This window comes from Lytechinus pictus, unplaced genomic scaffold, assembly GCF_037042905.1.
Source record: "Lytechinus pictus isolate F3 Inbred unplaced genomic scaffold, Lp3.0 scaffold_19, whole genome shotgun sequence".
NCBI lineage: Eukaryota > Metazoa > Echinodermata > Echinoidea > Temnopleuroida > Toxopneustidae > Lytechinus > Lytechinus pictus.
The window spans coordinates 10,602,457-10,623,291 of NW_026974140.1; the positions used below are offsets into that span (position 1 = coordinate 10,602,457).

At 36.3% G+C, this 20,835-nt stretch overlaps 1 protein-coding gene across 1 annotated transcript; it reads right to left on the reverse strand.

Moving 5' to 3' along the window:
• Positions 1-2,639: 2,639 nt before the first annotated feature.
• On the reverse strand, positions 2,640-19,429 carry LOC129260921 (protein-glutamine gamma-glutamyltransferase K-like). Its single transcript, XM_064114437.1, has 15 exons — positions 19,237-19,429; positions 18,153-18,335; positions 17,269-17,520; positions 15,998-16,116; positions 15,273-15,380; positions 14,547-14,721; positions 14,192-14,330; positions 12,360-12,463; positions 11,145-11,281; positions 10,054-10,165; positions 7,545-7,690; positions 6,951-7,086; positions 5,505-5,665; positions 4,949-5,085; positions 2,640-4,520 (listed from the first exon to the last, which is right to left on the reverse strand). Exons 1-15 carry the CDS (start codon positions 19,397-19,399, stop codon positions 4,379-4,381), a joined length of 2,214 nt encoding a protein of 737 aa, XP_063970507.1. The 5' UTR covers positions 19,400-19,429; the 3' UTR covers positions 2,640-4,378.
• Positions 19,430-20,835: the final 1,406 nt, after the last annotated feature.

Consider the following 20,835-nt stretch of genomic DNA (forward strand, 5'->3'; position numbering starts at 1 on the left):
AAAAGGATTAACTTGGCGGCAAATAAAAATGTGATAAGCAGATTCCTCATGAAAAATTACCCCTTTTCACCGTCTACTTTAAAAATTCACCGTCTACTTTTGTTTTGATAAGGATTTTTGTTGTCAATCACACACAAAACAAATGGGCTTCTGACCTCAGTGAGACAAAATTTTGGGTGGAAAAAATCATGCTTTTGTTGGTGTTGTTTCTTTTGTCCTTTTGCAAAGCAAGTCTCCAATGTGGGAGATTGTCTCCCCTATTGGAGAGAGTCTCCCATATTGGCCGTGCGCCTCTAGGCTCTACTGTTTGGAGCGGCTTTCTTTGACTTTGTTCTTTTTCTCAATAAGGCAAAAATGCTATGCCTTGCAACAGAAATTTGAGTGTAAAAATGGGGGTCCCCTCCGCGGCACATACCCACTATGCATTATATACTGAGTGCCCCCCCCCCCCCCCCGTTTTGGATCTGTGGAAACACTTATAGGCCTAGGCCTACACCATTTGCTATGGGTGGGACTGGAGACTCGGTTGAGCTGAAACAGCACGCAGTGCATACTAATTACTACATACGATTGTGCTCGGTCATTGTCATTGTAAAGCTGTTTTTTTTCCAAAAGACAAATCATCACAAGCCGGATTTCAACATCCTCTCAAATTTTAACATCAGATCTGCAAGACTACAAAAATACCTTCAGAGCTCCAGAAAAGGCTTCCACCGAAATCACGTCCATGACCATGTCCATGTCACCAGCTGGTATATTTGACTGCATGCATCATAGACATCTCTACTATATATACTCTAAAGATCTATGGACTGCACTGCAGCATGCACTGCGCATAAGCTAGCCGATTTTTTCTTTCTTAAACCTCCTTTTTCTTTTTGTGTTTTTCGTCACATGCACATAACAGTACAAAAACGATAATCATAATTGATGATGATAATAATATATTGAACTTATTCTGCGCCAAATTCACTCTGTAGAAATGGGCTTTTCACAAAGAAATGATAAATAAGGGAAATTAAGAATCGAAATTATTTTGCCTTTAGGTGTTCTTTGTTTGAAGAAGTTTATAGGATGAAATATGAATGGACAAATGATCCCCCCTCCCCGTTTTGGAAACTGGGGTAATGAGAGAATTGGAAGTGGAGGAACATGAGGACATTGAAGGGGTGAAGCTTTTAATTAATAATAAATAATATCCAAGTCCTTTGGAAGCGCATAGAGACATTATTCATAATTGTGATATGCGCTATACAAGAACTGTTTATTATTATTAAGGAAATTATTGATTATGATGCATGAATTTGAAGTTCAAAGAAGAGGAAAAGGAAAAAAAATACAGGAGTAAGGAAAGATAAATATGGAGGAAAAAGAGGAGTGATCGAGGGAGAGAAAGATCGAACAAATAAAGGCGAACAACATGGAAAGGGAGGAGTAGGAGTTGGGAGACAAATTTATGAAGAAAACAAAGAGAGAGAGAGAGAGGAAGAATAAAACAAAAAGCAGAGAAATTAAGAGGAAGAATTCAACAAGAAGTAAAAGCAGGAGCAGAGAAAGACAGAATAGACAGATGAATAAAGGAGAGAGAGCGAGAGAGAATGGATGGAAGAGAAGATGATGTAGAAGAAAAAGGAGAAGAAATTTTAAAACTTGGAGTAATAACATGATCAGGACCCTGTTGCAGAGAAGTAATATAAGTATAGTGATTTTACCATCCTATGAAATCTTAGGCTTTGATTGCCTGTTGAGGATTGTGTCATTCTGAAAGGAAAATTGAAGACATGATGGGGCCGGTTTCAGAAACAGAAACAACTATGCTGATATTGCCATTATGGCAACTACCATAGTAACAGGGCTCAGCAGCCAATCACAATCAAGGTTACTATGATAGTTATAATAATGACAAGGTTACCATTTTTGTAACTTTATAAAAAGGGCCTCTGAAATTTGTCAATTATACCAAAAAAAATGTACAAACGTAATTATAGTAGTAGTAGTAGTAGTAATTATAATTATACAGTGTAAGTGTACTCAACGACCCAGGGGGGGGGGTACTTAAATGATAACGACACCTATGTGCTACATTAAAGTAAAAAAAGAATATGGGGCTCTGGAACTAAATCTTGGTCTATATATGTAAATGGGGGTTTCCGGAATGCTCTAGGATCCACGATTGCTAAAAATGCTATACTCTGGAAGTGACCACATCAAAAAAGGGGTCTCCAGAAATCATTATTGTAGCATTTGGTAGCCACTAGATTCGGCAGCCCAGAAAAGGCTCTGCGTCGATCGAGCTTGTCACTCCGACTGGCTGAGTAGTTCATGATGGCGTGCGCTGGGACAAAAGCCACAAATTTGACCGGGAAATTTGAGGGTCTCTGGAATGGAAAAAAATAGGAATTTCCATGGCTTTCTAAATTGGTGATGCTCTGGGACAGAAATTTTGGCTGAAAATGGGAATTTCAACCACAGCACATATGTATTATACATTAAACTAAGTAGCCCCCCCCCCCCCCTCCCTGGCTCAACGATTACTTTCCTTTTAATAATAGGGAATGTGAACTTGTCCCCCCCCCCCTCCTGAGAATGAAATTGTTTATTTATGAAGCTTCTAGGAACAATTGAAAGAATAACAAATATTTGCAGATTTTTAATTTTATTTTATTGGTCCCCTTCACCAATCAAACCACGCACTATTCGTGTTCTGTAACAAAGATACAAACTTTTTTGTGTATTCACTATCTAAAAGATATTCTTTTTCTTTTTTTAAAAAACCTTAATAAAGTAGATGTTTATAGGGTTATAGATAGCACACACAGTGCCTATCTATAAAGACACTATATTCTACAATTTAAAATACTGTTGTTGAACGTTTTTAAGAGAATGCTTGAGTGGACCAGCTGCACAGTGTTAATATATGCGTAGTTTAAAAAGGAACCTAACAGCTGCTTCGAAAAGGAGTAATAAAAACAGGCTATACATTATAAAAGTCCCAGGCTTCATTCATTTTTTCAACAAGGTGACAATGGTTAAAATAATTAACACTATAATGCTCTCATATATTGTTGGTATTAAAATATTTTTCAATTCATGAAATTCTTTCACAGGAACAGATATGAATTTAATCTGCAACGGAATTGTGTTCCAATTGAATAGCTTATATTCAAAGGACAGTCGGTCATTCTATTTATTCATTAAAAATAAAGATTATAACGAGTGCACAGGAAGTAATGAAATCAGAAAAAATCACATCTAACAGAAAAAAACATGGTCATCACACAGATCTATTAAAACTACTAAACTTCAACATATTCAAATATAAGATTTACCAATATTATCACTTGCGTTAAAAACATAGTCACAGTACTTAAGAATACTTGCATGATCTAGCAGTAAAATGACACAATGAGAAATACAACCCTACACACGTCACTAAACTTGATTGTTGCCAGCGTACCAAAAATATCAGGTTCATATAAAAATTTGCCTGAATTTTCCTGAACCAGAATTTGCATATACTATTGCTATATATTTTGCACTAATGCCAAATACCTGACACTACAAGAATTACACTAAATTTACACAAAAAACTGTGCATCACACTTTGTGCGAAATCTCATTGCCATTAAAAATACACCTAAATCACCCACACGCATTTAATAATATTAAGAACATCATTGAATCGAAAATATTTCATATCTCGAAGCTTCCTACTTCTAACCCTGAATATAATATATATATTCAACACACTTAATTGACTGGATTGTATCATTGTAACGTTTCTTTTGCATATATTCTTCAAATCCTGCTTTGAATTCAGCTTTGTAAAATAGGAAAAATGACATATATAAGATTGCAGCCTAAACATTAAAAAAGAACAGCAGTTGTTATCTATTTTATCAAAAGGATGTATCACTATTTTAGGTGAGTTTACAGACTATGAAAGTAAAAATGAAATTTCCTTGGCTAAGCAACAGATACAACATATCTAAATGAATATGTTTATTATAGAGATTGAAAATCAATTCTTAAAAAAAATGGTTACCATTTAAAGACTTGGAATGTTTCAGATTTGTGATGATCAATGTACTATACATGGTCCCCGACAACACCATACCTTGATTTGAATAGAATGCATAAAACATACAGAACTTATTTCAATAGACTGTAATCAGGATTATGAAATTTATTTCACCATAAAAATGCAATCTATCACATCCATATTGTATTTTAACTTTACCGAGGACCTATTTCATAACGGTTTGTAATCAATCGAGTTCAATGTTGGATATTGTTCTCAATAGACAAGTATCAATGACAATCATTTTTACAACTTTTGTGGAACCAGGCCCTGGGTATGGAATGCATAACGTCTAGTCTAGGCAGAAATTTCAAGGGTAGTGTTTCCTTTGAGGCCGATCAAGACATCAGAGCTGAAATTGGAAAGGAACTTGCGTTTGCCTGCCCTCTTTGCAACAAGCTTCACTTTGTGAGTCACAGTCTCATGTGGCTTGATTGCTCTGTTAAATGAAAGAGAAAAAGAATAATTATGAAAGCAAATGAAAAGATCAATAATAATGATGATGATGATAATAATAATCTTGTTCTTATGAGCTAAAGACACCATTTGCATATAAGTCACCCAGAATCGAACAGGATTTATGACCAGCAGACGTAACATAATGCGGCTGGAAGTTGCCTTATGGTAAAGTAATTAGTTCTGACAGTTGCCCAAGGCTAAGCAGGGGTTGCCAAAGAATTTCTAGATAGAACACAGAGTTTGCTTTCCCCCAAAAGATGTCTTAATTACAGGCATTTCCAATGCTCTTTGCAAAATCTGGGATCAGCAAAAAATTAGCCACTCCCTATAAAAGCCGATGCCCAGCTTACTTTATGAAGACATTGTATCACTGTGGGTTAAAAACCCCATAATTTAATGGTTTCTTACCTGAATTTATCCACCTTGAATCCTTCTATTCCAGGTCCTTCAATGCGGAACTGACCATTAAGGACAGACCTATCCAAGGGATTAGTGAATGTGATGGACAAACTCAATGGTTTGCCAACCTTCAAGACATCAGAGGTCTAATAGATGCAGAAAAAAAATCAAATAAATAATGAAATGTATTTCTAAGCAATTTAAGGCATAAGTAACATTAAGAGCATATAATTCTGAAAAGAATTAAAATCAACACAAAATATTTATATAGAAATAATAATAATTATTATCATAATAATAAATAATAAATAGAAGAAGAAACATGGTTATATATACATGTACAACATTTTTCATAAAATCTATATTAAAATGCTTTACAACATAGGTGCAAAAGACATACAAAGAAAAGATTAAAGCAACTGTAATTCTGTCATTCATATGCAGTTAAAAGACTGACAATATCAAACAATTTGAATGAAATGATTTATTTCAATTCTAAGTCAAATTTAACACATTGCCCCCCCCCCCCCCCCCCCCCCGTCAGATTACATGAGTGAATGCTTACGGCGAGATCCAAGGTAGGTTTGGTAAGCACAAAGTCCTTCTTAGAGCTGAAGACTTGTTGTGTCTGGGTCACACGTGCCATGGCAAAGAAAGTAAAACCAGAATACTCGGTCAGCTCAGTCAGGTAATCACTAACATCTAAGGTGTATGTCTCAGTCTCAGCTGAAATTAAACAGATTATAAAAAGATAGCTGCTTAGATGCTTCACTACAAAATAGTTATATTTTAAATGCAAATGAACTTGAAGACATTCCTTACCTCCCTATCGTCTGTCTGTCCCCCCACCCCCCCCCCCCCCCCCCCTCTCTTCCTTCTCTCTTTCTCTCACACACCAACCTGTATCTTCCTCTCATTCTCACCCTTTCCATCCCGGTCCCGCCCTCCCCACAATATCTCTTTCTCCCACCCCTTTCCTTTTCCCAATAATTCACTTTTCCTCCCACCCCTTTCCTTTTCCCAATAATTCACTTTTCCTTCTCTCTCACTCTCACGTCTGTTTCTCCTTTCCTCCGTTAATTCTCTCTATTCCTTTTCTCCCTCCTTTAATACACTTATTTTCACCTAAAGATGAGACTTCTTCATTTTCTCCTAATTATCTCTTCCTTCACTCTCCTGCTCCCATCTCTCCTTCTCTAATATATTTCATTAATTTATTTTCTCCTGCCTTCCTCTCTCACCCATTTTCCAATCTCCTTTCCCTTTTGATACATATCTCTCATTTAATCTAGAAAGAGTAGAGGACAATTCCTTCCCTCCTCCTCTTTGGCTACCCACCTTCATCTTGATCCCTTCCCTTCTTCTTCCCTTTATTTCCTATCTCTTAAGGCCACCGCACACCTTACAATTGGTCTGCGACCCCATTTGGAATGACAGGTAGTAGGATTTGATGCTAATATTGAGACATGGAATATCTTACTGTGTAATGTTCTAAATCATCGTAAAAATACCTATGTTCAAATATGTGACTATGCTATCATCATTATTAGAATAAAAGCAAATTTAATATCTAGTCGTAATGACGTCATAGCAATCGTACGATTTGCTACTATTTGAAACTAATTTACCTTTACTCCACAATAAAGACTCTCAATCATCCAAAATTGCTGTATTAGTATTCTTTCAGTTAATTTGAACCTCAAACAAAAGATATTTTTCATTCACATATCAGAAAATGAGCATAATGCGATTTGTTCCCAAATCGGACCGTGGAACCGTCGTAAGGTGTGCAGTGGCCTTTGGTCCTTGGTCTTTCTTACCGGTATTTCTGATCCTTTCCCTTTCCATCATATCTCCATCCTTTACTGATCCATCTTCCTCCTCCCTTTACTGATCCATCTTCCTCCTCCCTTTACTGATCCATCTTCCTCCTCCCTTTCCTGCCTTCCTCTCTCTTCTCTTCGCTCCTCTCACATCCCATCCCCTTTCTTTCTTTTCCTCTCTTACTTACTCTCTCCAGCTTTCATGCTGAATGACCTCCTGGAGGAATAGACCTTGGTCTTCCTGACCCCTGTGTAGTAGATAGTACTTCCTGTCAGGGTCACAGAACCGGATCGGGTTGTATTGCTCTTGTTGGTTGCAATCACCTGTGTTAATAAAAGGTCAACATATTACCTTTAAGGGAGCGCAAGTTATGCACATATTCAAGCCAAATTCATCACTCAAATATTTTCAAAAAGTTGCATGAGAAATGAGTCTGTGAATCTAAAGAAATCAAACATGGGCAAAACACTTTATATGTTGAGTAATGATAACGTAGGGATAATTGGCAAAAAAAGTGATTAAAAATTGTCTAATTTTGTCTAAATTGCATGAAAATAACCATGTGAGACATTTTTAAATATTCCACTAATGTTATCTTGTAACAATGATAGTAATTATAATCATAATGATCTCATATCAACTATTACTATGTGGACCAATGCTCAGGTCATTACTGCCTGCATGGAATGTGCACACATCTTATTTTGACTTATAAAAAGTCGACTTATGGTGGCAATTTCAGATAAATAGCAACCACGTATTTCACAAAGAAACAATATACCTTGACTGAGAATTCACTTCCGATCATGGTTTCATCCGGCATGACAATCTGGAACTCCACATCTTGTTTGATGTCTTTGCGGAAGTTCTTGTTCTTCTTGACGTGACGGCTTGCATTGAACACCGAGATCCTCTCCAAAGATGAACCTGCATACATAATTAAAACCTTACTTAATTTCTAAGATTGTTCTGTAATCTGATTGGTCAAATTGGATCATGTGACATCCCATAGATTCTACCGTTGCATACAAATGCAGTAAATCAACACTTCCACGGTGTTTCACAAAGATATATGGGTGACTTTGAGTCTCTCTTAAATTCCCAGTTGCATGCGACATATGATGCATCACCACATTAGTCAGATGAGGATATAAAACAATGACATTGGGTGTTTACATCATGTGCATATTTAAGTCAAAATCTAAATCTTTGCCAAACATCCCAAGTGTAGTTTACCTTGACCTTGTTCAAGGAATAAGGGAGGCTTGTGACTGGGCAGGTCAAAGTTTACAAAAGTATGCCCACTGATGCCTTGAACAGTTCCATGACATTTTCTCTGGCAACAATTGCTCCACACTAATCGAACGACCAACTTTTAACCTTGGTTTTAAGAAATACCCTACCCTATACCTAACATAAAACCCTATTGCAACTCTAATTCTAACCCTACATCTTAGATGAAATTAAGCCTGGAGCAACTGTCGCAGGAGCAAATGTTGTGTCACCGCTTGAACAGCATCAAGATCAGAATAAAATTCAATCATTAATTCACAACTTAGTCAACTCTTTAAGATGGGAGAGTTAAGAAAACAAACATTGTGCATCGTGCGTTGGTTCTCACTCCAAAAGTCACTAGGTATCATATCTACAGGAACTATTTTAAAACATTGGAGATATAAACCAAACTTTGAAAATGAATGAGGTTTCATTTCAATGACCACGTTTATACAGTGCGTATCCAAAAAAAATTACACTTTGAAAAAGCCCTGGGAATTAAAACATGTGGGTTATTTTTTCACAAATAATCTTGGGTTTGGGTCTCATCTATCCAATGAAAGTAAAAGTTTTGACAGAATGTTAAACTTGAGTGAGCACTGTCCATTTTTGTAAAGCTCGCAGAAATGCTCGTTTTCACGCTGTGTCAAGGGGACAGGGCGAAACATTTGTCATATATTTCCCATCGCACTTTTTGTCAATTGTAATAAATGGATACATTCAAGCATTTTGTAACAATTTTGCCACCAAAATTTCAACACTTAGTAAGCACAACCTTTACCTTTTTGTGCCAGCTGGATCTGAGGACATAACTAAATCTGAACAAAAGTTTATTTCGGACATCTCCAGCATTTTTTCACTATGTTTTTATAATTTAAAGTGGGTTTACACTTCTTTTTTTTTATTTAATACTTATTTCTCCACACTTTTCCAAGCTTGAAAATGATTAACAAAATGAAAATCAAGCCAAAGCCATTTCATGTAAATCACAGCTCAGTGTAAAGCAAATATCGTCACGATGGCCTCGGTGTGTGGGGGAGTTGGGTGGGCGCAATGTACTCTTCGAAGTGTTTTGGGCAAGGAAACAAGTTAAAAAGGTAAAAGATATCTTCAAATCAATTTTACTAGCTAAATTCAACGTGTTCTTCATGATTAAGGTCTACTTTTATTCGCATAACTATTTCAAAGTTCTGCGCAAATTATTTTTCACTAACTTTTCAAAAGTAAGTGGTGCTCACTCAAGCAGAAATATTTTTCGACAGTTACATTGTCATTTGCTTAGATGGATCTGTACCAATGTTAAAATGTGGATAAATCTTCAGGATATTACAAATGTATAATTTTACAAAATTCTTTCTAAGTGTTAACTTTTTTTGATATGCACTGTAGAGCGAATCTGTACTACAACACACAAACTCTGCATGGTCTACGTATGGTGGGTAAAATGTACCCTGAATGTACAGTGTAGATAATCAGTGTGTGCATAGGAGTTACACACAGCAGAAGGCAGTCAACAAAGCCAACTGACTTCTTGAATTTGAGAAAACTGGGCATAAGCTAAATGTGTCTCAGAGATAACTATCAAAATCAGGCTAATGAATCACTATTTGTGTCTAATTCATATATTTTCATTGTATATGTATTTCAAGTTTTTAAGGACATATACAAGCATTCATTCACATGTTTCATCTCAGTTTGAGAACATTTAATTTCAGGTGCTCACAAAGTGAAAAGATTCCTTTAATTGTGCTAAGTAAGATAATTCTGTACCCTCAGGATACAAGCGGGTGCTTCATAAAGCTGTTTGTAAAATTGAGAGCGACTTTAAGAACGACTGGTGAACATTTCTTATGCTCTAAATAATCATCAATGAACATTTAATGGTGAATATCATTTAATACCACAAGAAAGGTTCGAACCAGTCGTTCTTAAAGTCACTCTTAACTTACAAACGGCTTTATGAACTGCCCCCAGGTCTAGGGAATAAAAAGCAACCCAAGAATGAATCTGTTTACCTTCTGGGTACTTGTACTCCTCAGTGATGTCATGACGAAGGTAACTGTTAACAGACTTGGTACTGATTTTCTTTCCAACTCCAGATGGATCTGTAGTAATTACTTCAGGAGGCTGCAAGAGTTTCATTGCAAAACAAAAATCACAAGAGGAACAAATTTTTAAATGCCTGTACGTTCTGGTAAATCAAACAGTTTTAATTCATTTTCAATGTTTGAATTGATGGTCGGTAACATGAACGAGTACACCATATAAAACACATGTGGTGTAAAAGAGGTGATCTATATTCCTATAATCACAGGCAAAATTGACAAACAAATTTCATAACAAAAAAGTTAGGACCTCACCAATCTTTATATTTTAATTACTTATCAATCATGGAATGGGACGGAAATGTCAGGGAAATAATCTGCGCTGTTTGATAATCACCAACTAAATATGTACTCTTTTTATTTGAAGGGCCCATAACAAGAAACACTATAACTTGATACTGAGAAGAGGGGGCAAACAAATTAGATGAACAGCAAACCTCACGTTTTCATCAAGAATTGCCTGATGAAACACTAAAAAAGTGTCAGTGCATTTTTCCGCATTCTGGGCAAAAGGAATCTTATGTGAAACAAAAATTCTTGAAGATTGTACTTTGTTTTAAAAGAAAATATTAAATGTAAATGAGAAACCAGATACACGTAGATATATTTTTAAATCAAAATCAGCACCAGGCACTAGGGATACTCTTAGTTACCGCCTGATTTTAAAAGAAATTAGTAAAGATACATATTTTTAAAAATAGACACAAACTTCTACTTTTTTATCAGAAAGGGCGCTTGAGTTTGAGGTGGCTGGTAAAAGGGAAAGGGGGCAACTGAAATAGACATGGGAGAAGCAAGCGGTGGAGGATTGGGTTGAGGGAAAAGGATGGACTGAATAGAGTATAGTGGAGGAATCTGGTCACCCCTGTAGTCTGGCCCTAAACTGGATTTAAAACCCGGAAGAATGACAGTAAGTGCGGCTTATTCAGCCTTTTACACGAGAAGGATTCTCTTATAAAGATGAAAGCTTTAGAGAAGAGTACTCAGTTCTAGGTACATACCGAACGAGGATTATTGGGTACAGTCCAGTAGACCGTTTCAGCATTGACTTCAGCGAAAGCAAACTTGGTGTCATAATCCAAGTATACTGCACCCTGCTTGATAGCTTTCAACGAAGCTGGTCCCATTCGGAATGAACCTAAACACAAACAAGGTTTCATACACATGTCAAAATTATTTATCTTTCCATCGACTTTCAAATGCAAAAGTTTCCATGGCTCCTCAATGCAAGTAGAAAACATTAACCTATTGATTACCACATTCTCTTGTTCCCATAGGCTTATTACAGGACTATCTGGTTTACGTATGTCTGAAGGCAAAGTCTGTAACCTGAAGATGACTTCAAATGAACAGAATGTAATTTTAAGCATATATTTAAAAACATCTTCTCTTACTTACCCCCAAAAATTGATGATTCTCTGACCTTCCCAATTTTTAGCTGATGGAAAAGTATTTTGAGCTTTCCCAACTATCTAGATATTCTGATCTGTATGAACCCTCAATGCATGACTACATTTGATTACCCACAACATAGTTTTGACCCCTTTCTTGATCAAATGAGACATCTAGCCTAATACAGCCTGGTTATTTGGACCCATCTCACATCCAATGAGACCAGGCACAGCTCGCCATTCCCCCCCCCCCCTTAGAACATCAGTCCTGTTTGTTTCATGAGACCTTCATACATGTAGGCCATCTCTGAACTTTCATAAATCAATGATAAAATCAACCACTTAAGGAGGTATCTCATTGACCAGCAATTCGCCAACTTCTCTGACGAATGTTGCAAACTCTCGCAAATTTTTGTTTGTAATATCAAAATCTATTTGCGAACTACTTCAAAACAGGAAAAAATATAATCATGGACGTTTGACAAAAAAAAATCATCAGTGGGTTGATTTTATACAGGAGCCATGTGGTAATTTGGTAACTATCATTAGTGAATCAAAAAGAAAAAAAAGAAAATGGAATCATCTTACAACTGTTTGCATAGGCTCATGACTTTTTTGGAAATGGTAGCTACTGTTTGCGGAAAAATAGATTCGAAAAGAAATTATGAACCTGTTGAAAACTTCTTTGCAACTAGAAAAACTGTTGAGGAACCTTATTGCCACCTTCGACAAACCTTTGCAACGTTTTACAAACCCCTGCGAAATCTCAAATGCTTATTTGCTGGTCAGTGAGATACCCCCTTTAACTCATTTTTTGTTTCATACCATGGCTTGTTTCTTGAGGCGTAGCATCCAGTGCTTGCCATCCTCCATATCCATCAGGCAAATCAGGGCGAGCCATCCATACATCATTCCATACATGGAAGTTCCTAAATAAATATAAAATAAATCATTATAAGATTAAGGACATGAAACACATGATCAATTGTTATGCTTATAACACAGGGCCCTGACATCACTCCTATATGCACACTTGGACCAAGATTGAAGTTGATCCAGTTCTTCAGTCATCCTAATAACAAAAACTGGACGGAAGGATGTTCCAAAAACATAATAGCTCCAGCAACCATCAATAGTGGTCAGAGGAATAAAAATGTTCAACTGATAGTTCAGACATCTATCATCAACAACAAAAATAGAATACGGTCATCACCCCCCAAACAAGTGGGGCGCCTCTGGCAGTCTCACCTGCATCGCGCAATTCAATATAGCAGCAGTGCTGACTTTGAAAACTACTGTAAAATAATCATTCACAAAAAACACTATTCTTATAATGATACAATACTACGCTCATTGACAATAAATGACATTTGACTTGCTAGTGATACTTGATTACCCCTATATCCACATTTTATAAACTACATGTATATCTCTAACTTTCGAAGTTACAACAGCAAGCTAATAATTACCTCCAAAATGGCCAAAGTTCAATGACCTTAAATGACCTTTGGTCATGTGACCTGAAACTCGCATGAGATGTTCAGTTATACTTGATTACTCTTATGTCCAAGATTTATGAACTAGACCAATACACTTACAGAGTTATGATGGTATATTCAACAAATACCCCCAACATAGCCAAAGTTAATTGACCTTGGTCATGTGAACTGAAACTCGCACAGGATGTTCAGTGATACTTGATTACTCTTATGTCCAAGATTTATGAACTCAACCAATACACTTACAAAGTTATGATGGTAATTCAACAAATACCCCCAAAAAAGCCAAAGTTTGTTGACCTTGATCATGTGACCTGAAACTTGCACAGGATGTTCAGTGATACTTGATTACTCTTATGTCCAAGTTTCGAAAATCAGATCCATAAACTTTCAAAGTTATGGTAATTCAACAGATACCCCCAACTTGGCCAAAGTTCGTTGACCTTAAATGACCTTGATCATGTGACCTGAAACTTGCACAGGATGTTCAGTGATACTTCATTACTCATATGTCCAAGTTTCATGAATCAGATCCATAAACTTTCAAAGTTATGATGGTAATTCAACAGATACCCCCAACTTGGCCGAAGTTCATTGACCCTAAATGACCTTTAACCTTGATCATGTGACCTGAAACTCACACAGGATTTTCAATGATACTTGATTACTCTTATGTCCAATTTTCGAAAATCAGATCCGTAAACTTTCAAAGTTATGATGGTAATTCAACAGATACCCCCAACTTGGCCGAAGTTCATTGACCCTAAATGACCTTTAACCTTGGTCATGTGACTTGAAACTCAGGCAGGATGTTCAGTAATACTTGATTAACCTTATGTTATGTTCATGAACTAGGTCCATATACTTTCTAAGTAATGCTGTCATTTCAAAAACTTAACCTTCGATTATGATTTGGTGTTGACGCCGTCGCCGCTGTCGGAAAAGCGGCGCCTATAGTCTCACTCTGCTTCGCAGGTGAGACATAAATGGTTTTTAAAAAAATCCTTTAAAAAATATATAAAAAGTAAAAAAATAAGTTAGCACTCTGAAAACTTAAAAATCATTCTCTTTATTTCACATAAATTTTCCTTGGAAGAGGACTAACGCAAACATTGCTCCCCCCCCCCCCCCTCAAACTGATACAAACTCTTCGCTCACCAGATGCTATCATCATCCATATCACTCTTGGAAAATCCTTCTTCATCAAAATGGTAATCTAGGGTGAGATTAGCGTCGCTGTCATGGGCCGACTCAAAGTTTGTGATGGTTCGACAGGGGATGCCCAGGGTACGGCACACTGCAAATGCAAAAAAAATAATACATGGTATTTCATTATCAATGCCTCCAACATTGCTTTGATTCAATGAAGAACGAAGAAGAAGAAGTTGAATAAAAGGAGAAGAAAAAATAAAAGGGGAAGAAGGATATAATTTTTTTTAAAAGAGGGAGGGGAGGAGTGCGAGTAGATAAGAATAGGAAGAGGGTGAGGAGAAAGTTAAAGATGAATACTAACAGGTCGTAAGAAGACTTCCAAAGACCCAGCATTGTCCATAACAGACAGGAGACCCGGTGGCCATGTACTCTTCCAAGATACTAGTACTACTCTCCCACGCCGTAGGTGCTGTTCCTCCTTCATAATCACCACTCCAGTTACCAACCAGAATACCGTCATCATCCTGGCTATTGGTCTAATGTATAAGAAATGATGACACAAACAATTACAAAACTCATTCATCAAAAATAATATTAACATACTTATTACATAATCAAATTTCAAAATTGACACAAACTAAGAGAATTTGCATTTGATGTGAGGGGGTGGGTTTTAGATGAAATGAATTCACATTTGATATTAAGTGTCTGGCTGTAGTGTTTTACAGGATAAATCTTGCAATTTTACATGAAAATTATGTGTTTTATTGGGGTTTTTTTTAATATAAATCCTAATCCAAAGCATATGGGCTAAAAAAAATTCAAGACAGAATCTTCTTCTTTACCTATCTGACATCCAATCACCGTATTTGTAAGATAATGTCTCAAAAAGTGTTTTTACAGAAAAAAAACATTGCCAAGAGAGGGCACTACAAGTAGATATCTAATATTGGAACATTTTAAATTTCAACCCCCCCCCCCCCTGTTTATCAAGGGTTAAGGAAGTTTCTCTCATGTGTGTTAGAGTGCTGATTTTCATTCTTTTCATAGTAAGCCCATTGAACATATTTATTCATTTCAAACTTACCATAGCAGAAAGAACCCTACAGACTTCTATAGAACTAGAACGATGACGATATGAGATACCAGACTTATGCAAAAGCTGAAGGGCACACTCCAGCGATACTGCTTCAAACTAGGAAAAGAATAATAAATCAATAAGCATGGAGCATATTATCAAACAGATTAAGATGCTATTATCATTTCCACATCAGAAAATGTCCTACATTAATGTATATCCCTAAAATCCTTGATCATGATATCAATTAATCAGTTAAGTACTTTTAATGTTCACTGCTTTAACTTAGTTAACTCACAGGTGGAATCCCCCGGTCATCCTAGACTCACCCTGGAGTCACCATAGTGTCACCCTAGAGTCATTCAAGACCCATCCGATAATTACCCTAGACTTACCCTGGAGTCACCATGGACTCACATTAGAGTTACTCAAGTTTCGTCCAAAAATCACCCTAGAGTCACCAAAAAACACCCAAGAGATACCCTAGACTCATCCTAGAATCACCCTAGAGTCATCTGAATGTCTTTACCCACTGTGAAAGGGAAATTAGATTATCAGATTATCTGCTGGGACAATTGGAAGCAATTTTTTCGAAGAATGTTATAGATTGACATTTTTCCATAGAATTATTCTTGAGTTCCCCTAGCGCCATCCAGGCCACTTTCATCCATTGTGAAATATGATTAAGATCATTTAGTATTTTTGCCATAATAAAATGATTCAATTAAATTTACCTGCCCCTGGTACCAATCAGACCTTCCTTGTATATCCTTAGTTCCAAAGAAATATGCACCGTCTTCATTCATCACATATTCGTTACGCCAGTCATTTTTCTCCATGAACACATCGTCCGCTGTTTAGAAAATACAAAACAGTTGTAAAAAGAGCTGTCTGTAATATATATTCAGGACTAGTTCTCCTACTTCTCTTTTAGTAATTACACTCCTACATGATATTTAATGTCATATATTGTTTTCAACTTACATGTTTATACTTTACAATTCATATAAAATTTTCTTGAGGGCAAATCAATATAATTGCATAACAGGAAAGTAAGACACATAATAGAGCTTCTAATGGGAGCTTCAATGATTGCATCCTCAAAAATGTGGCTTAACAAATTCTCATTCAATATCAGAATTATCTTTTGTTAAAGGGTAATCCATCCTTGTTTATGTAATAATTTGTACGAATGACAATATTTATTTTTTTAACATGGTAAAAATTTCAGCCAATTAAGAAATAAGATTAAGAAAGTTATGGCTGTTGAACAATGATACTATGACACATGTACAGGGTAAATCTTGACTTGGAAATTTGATGAGTATAATGTGACAAGCGGTATAAAGAACAATTCATCCATTATTCATGGACTAATTATCACATATTCGTGGGTTTTCTCCTAGGAGCCTTTTCCCTCAAGACTGTAATATAACAGTCTACAGTATGATGATGCCTATAGGCCTTATGCACTAATGTCAACACGCCGCCATCTTAGAGGCTGTAGCCATTGTCATGTATGGGTTGGTGACCTGTAGCTCACGCAACTCTGGCAACTTTGTTTCCATGTAATCCTATATCCTCTGAGGGAGGGCGCTATGAGATTCTGATGTAATATGCATAAGATCTTTTGCCATTAAGAAAATAATTTTTGCATAAAAGTCTTTTTGTAACCCCCCTCACCCTAAAAAAAAAAAAAATTAAATAGTAATTTTAGTCACTTTATGTATTTGAGCAAATGGAGGTGTTATGCCAAGCCTACAATGGTATCACCTGTAGCTAATCTGAAATTCTCAGATATTCTTACAATTTCTGTACAACATCCAAATGCTTTGCCAAGGAGTAATAGTATTGCAGTGAAATATAAAAAATATGTGTTTCTTTTGTCTTTTGCATCTTACTTCCGTTTGTCAGATGGTTTAAAAACATCAGTAAGAGGATTGCTTTTATACAAAAAAGGAAATATTTTAATAATATACAAGTTTTAAGTTATGATTTAACTAACCCTTGCACCATGGATTGAATATGATGATGATATTGTCGTCGTATTCATAGCGATATTCTTCCTCCTTTTCTGTCCGAGTGCAAACGACCACCTGGTATTCACCAATCAGAGCATCAGAGGCAAGGAAAACTTTCATGGTCACTGTGTTGCCGCTTGAACTGAGGACCTGCAGACCAAAGTCATCCGGGGGTGGAGCACGGGTCACCAAGCTGATGGGAACACGGCTACCGTAAGACACACTAGGTCTATTACCTGATGAATATGAGATTGGTTATCATTTAACAGGGTGTTTCAAGGAGTCATGAATGAATGTACATGTAGATGAGCACGTAACGTGTAATCTTGCTGATTAGTATATTAATCCCTTTATATCACATGCAACTGGGAATTTAAACAATGATCTGAGTCACACTTAAATATTTGTGAAGAACCCTAAAATATGTTAAAACAAAGCTTAACATTTTTTATAGCTTTACTCGCATAATGACTGTGTTAAGCAAAAAAAAATGGTCTGTGAAATCTAACAAAGTTTTCATATTTCATAACTCTCCAATTTTAGATCAAATTTTCATTCAATTTTCAGCATAATGCTTGTTTGATTATTATCCTCTATTTATTCAAAATCAATTGGGGTGGAATTGGCCTTTCATACAGGAATTTACAGTAAGCATAGCCCATCGGTCATTAGAACACTGGTCAATAAAATTGAAGAGGCTAACATTGGTAATGAGAGTGAAATTTTGAAAAAAAAACGTTTAATATCATCACCATCATCCTTGTCATTATCATTATCATTATCATTTGGTATCGAAGTCAAACTTACAATGTGTACACATGTATCAAGTACAAGGTTTATATGTTACAGTCAACTGTAAGATCCTTACCCATCAGCAATTCAAGACTTAGAGTGTCCTTGGCGCTGTTGTATGCCCGGTCAAAGGTCACGCTCATGTTCATGACCTGACCCCTGCGGAGAACGAGTTCATCAACTTCATAAAGGTCGGTATGATGTGCCTTCTTGTTGGCATCAGCGCAAAGGTCCACAGACTTAACTTTCAACTGCTTCACTATTGAAACAAAATAAAAAGAGGGTGAACTTGCAGATGCATCGAGTGTGTATCGTAACCAATTCCGTCTTCCCACAAGGCCAAGTGTTATTTTTGTTTACATCAAAATCATTGTCTGCATACATGTAGCCTAATCTTATAAACCTTGTTTTCAGTTTCTAAGCAAGCCCAGAAGGTGCATACATGTAGTTGACTTGTGGTTAAAATGACATGTATGGTGTTTTTTTAGAGTGAGCAGGTATATTTTCAATTTACATTGAAGATCTCGCTAATTATTGGAAAATGTTTTGAAGAAGACAAATGTATGTACATGTAATGGTCCCCTATTGAATACTTCATTGTTACAATAATTACATTGATTTTAATGCAGTATATGCCATATTGCTACTGGGAATATTAATATCTTGTGCATGTATCTAAAAAAATTATAAAATTGTATGACTCAGAAATTGATTGAGTTATGACCTTAGTAGCAAGCCCCTATTGCATAAGAAGTATTCTCTACAGGTGACTGTTTTCAGACAAGCATTGCCACCATATCGCAGTACATGTATTTCTTTTTCTGATCTGCCCTATTTTTCTAATTTTGAGATACAAGGTTTTAATAGCCCAGCAATAATAGACCCATCATACATGTATCCTTACATAAACTTGCTTCAATATAACAGGAAATTCATGGGAGTACATACATGTAAATGGTTTTTAATTCACTTTAAATTTGTCCAGGTATTAAAGGGAGGTTACATTTTTTATCATTATTTAGTCAAGAAATTCATAAACAAATGTTGATAGTCATGAAAATATTGAGCTTACATGTATATAGTACTACCAGTCTCTGAGCTTCAGTTCTACTTTTTGGGGGGAGGGGAGGTTGTCAGGAAGAGTAGTTTTTAATACCAACCTGTCTCTTTGGCCTTCTCAATAATGACTGGTTCTGTAGACACATTCCTTCTGCCTGGGGCCGGTACGAGTTTAGAAGCCTTTCTGGTGGTGTATGGCTCCCAACGAGAAGAGTAACCAAACCGGCGCGTGGTACGATGGGAGCGGCTGGAGCGACGGACCATGATGGATACAAGCTGTACTGTTTAATCTATGGACAAGAGAGGGATAATTTAACAGACGTTAACAAGTCACTAAGGATAAAAGTTTATTTTAAAAAAAAACCCACAGTAGCCCAGGCTTCCTAATTACTTGATAATAATAATAATAATATGAACATTTGTAATGCGCCGGTATCCATCATAAAAAGATGCTCATGGCGCAATAAAGAAAAGAAAAGAAAAAGAAAAGAAAAAGAAAAGGAAAAAGAAAAAGAAAGGAAGATAGAAAAGCTACTAAAAAGAGGGGGCGAATAACAATTACCTAAAAGCTTGTGTGAATAACCAGGTTTTCAGAGAACTTTTGAAAGTGGTGAGACAAGAAAATTGCAGATTTCTTTTGGAAGTTTATTCCATAGGAATGGCCCAGCATGTTGAAATGATCGATCCCCCCATGAATTATGAGACTGTGGTACAGCAAGTAAGGATGAACTAGAAGACCTAAGGTTGCAAGAGGGATACTTGATGTAGTAATCCCTTTGGCAGCTCATGTACAGGAAGCTACATAAATGCTTATCCTCATCGAAAATATACAGGCAAGTGAAATTGAATGAATGATTAAATAGAACAAATAATCTATTCACCAATCTATTCATTACTACATATTAATTACATTTCATTTCATCGATTTATGCAACTTTTTCATAAACAAACAAGGAAAATACAATAAGCAGAGTATGTCACAGAATATTTGGAAAGCAAAGTTGCATTTTCTGATACTATTGATTAAACAAGGTTGCAGGGGTTGTCATTAAATATAAAGCATAGCGTGACTGCGTGACAAACCTAAAAATGAAACATGAAAACAAATACATTTTCTTTTCTTAGCAGAAGTATCCGATTAGCATAACAATGCTTGCGTGAGGAGTGTCTGAATTCCTAAACGATTCGGAATTCACTGACCGAGTTCGACACAGCACAGTACGGACGTCTTATTTTCAACGCTTCTTCCACGTGTTAAACTCTATAGGCCTTATCGTAATAGATCTACGTTTGGATTCGATGTTAAATATAAAATAATGGCGAATCAAGAAATTAACCTCGGGTTATGCCACACATTAAAGGCAGTTTCAGAAAATTTTACTCAATAATCTGGAGTCTCTTCGCCTTCTTGTAAGCAATGCTACAAAGGAAGCATTGGCTCGTTTAAAGATTGGGCTGGCTGTTTGATTATGTTGATTCTCGATACATTGCCCGGGTCAGCGGAGCTTCTACAACTAAAAAAGGGCGTCGGAGATGTCTTTCGAAAGGTAATAAGGTTCAATATGAATATAATTCTAGACGCCAGGAGGAGTTGGATAAGAAATTTGCCTTATTAGAGTAAGGTAAGCAGCGGGCGCAGCCCTTGCTTTGCTGAAGTAAGGTATTGCAGATATAATTAAAAGGAAGAAACATATCAGAAA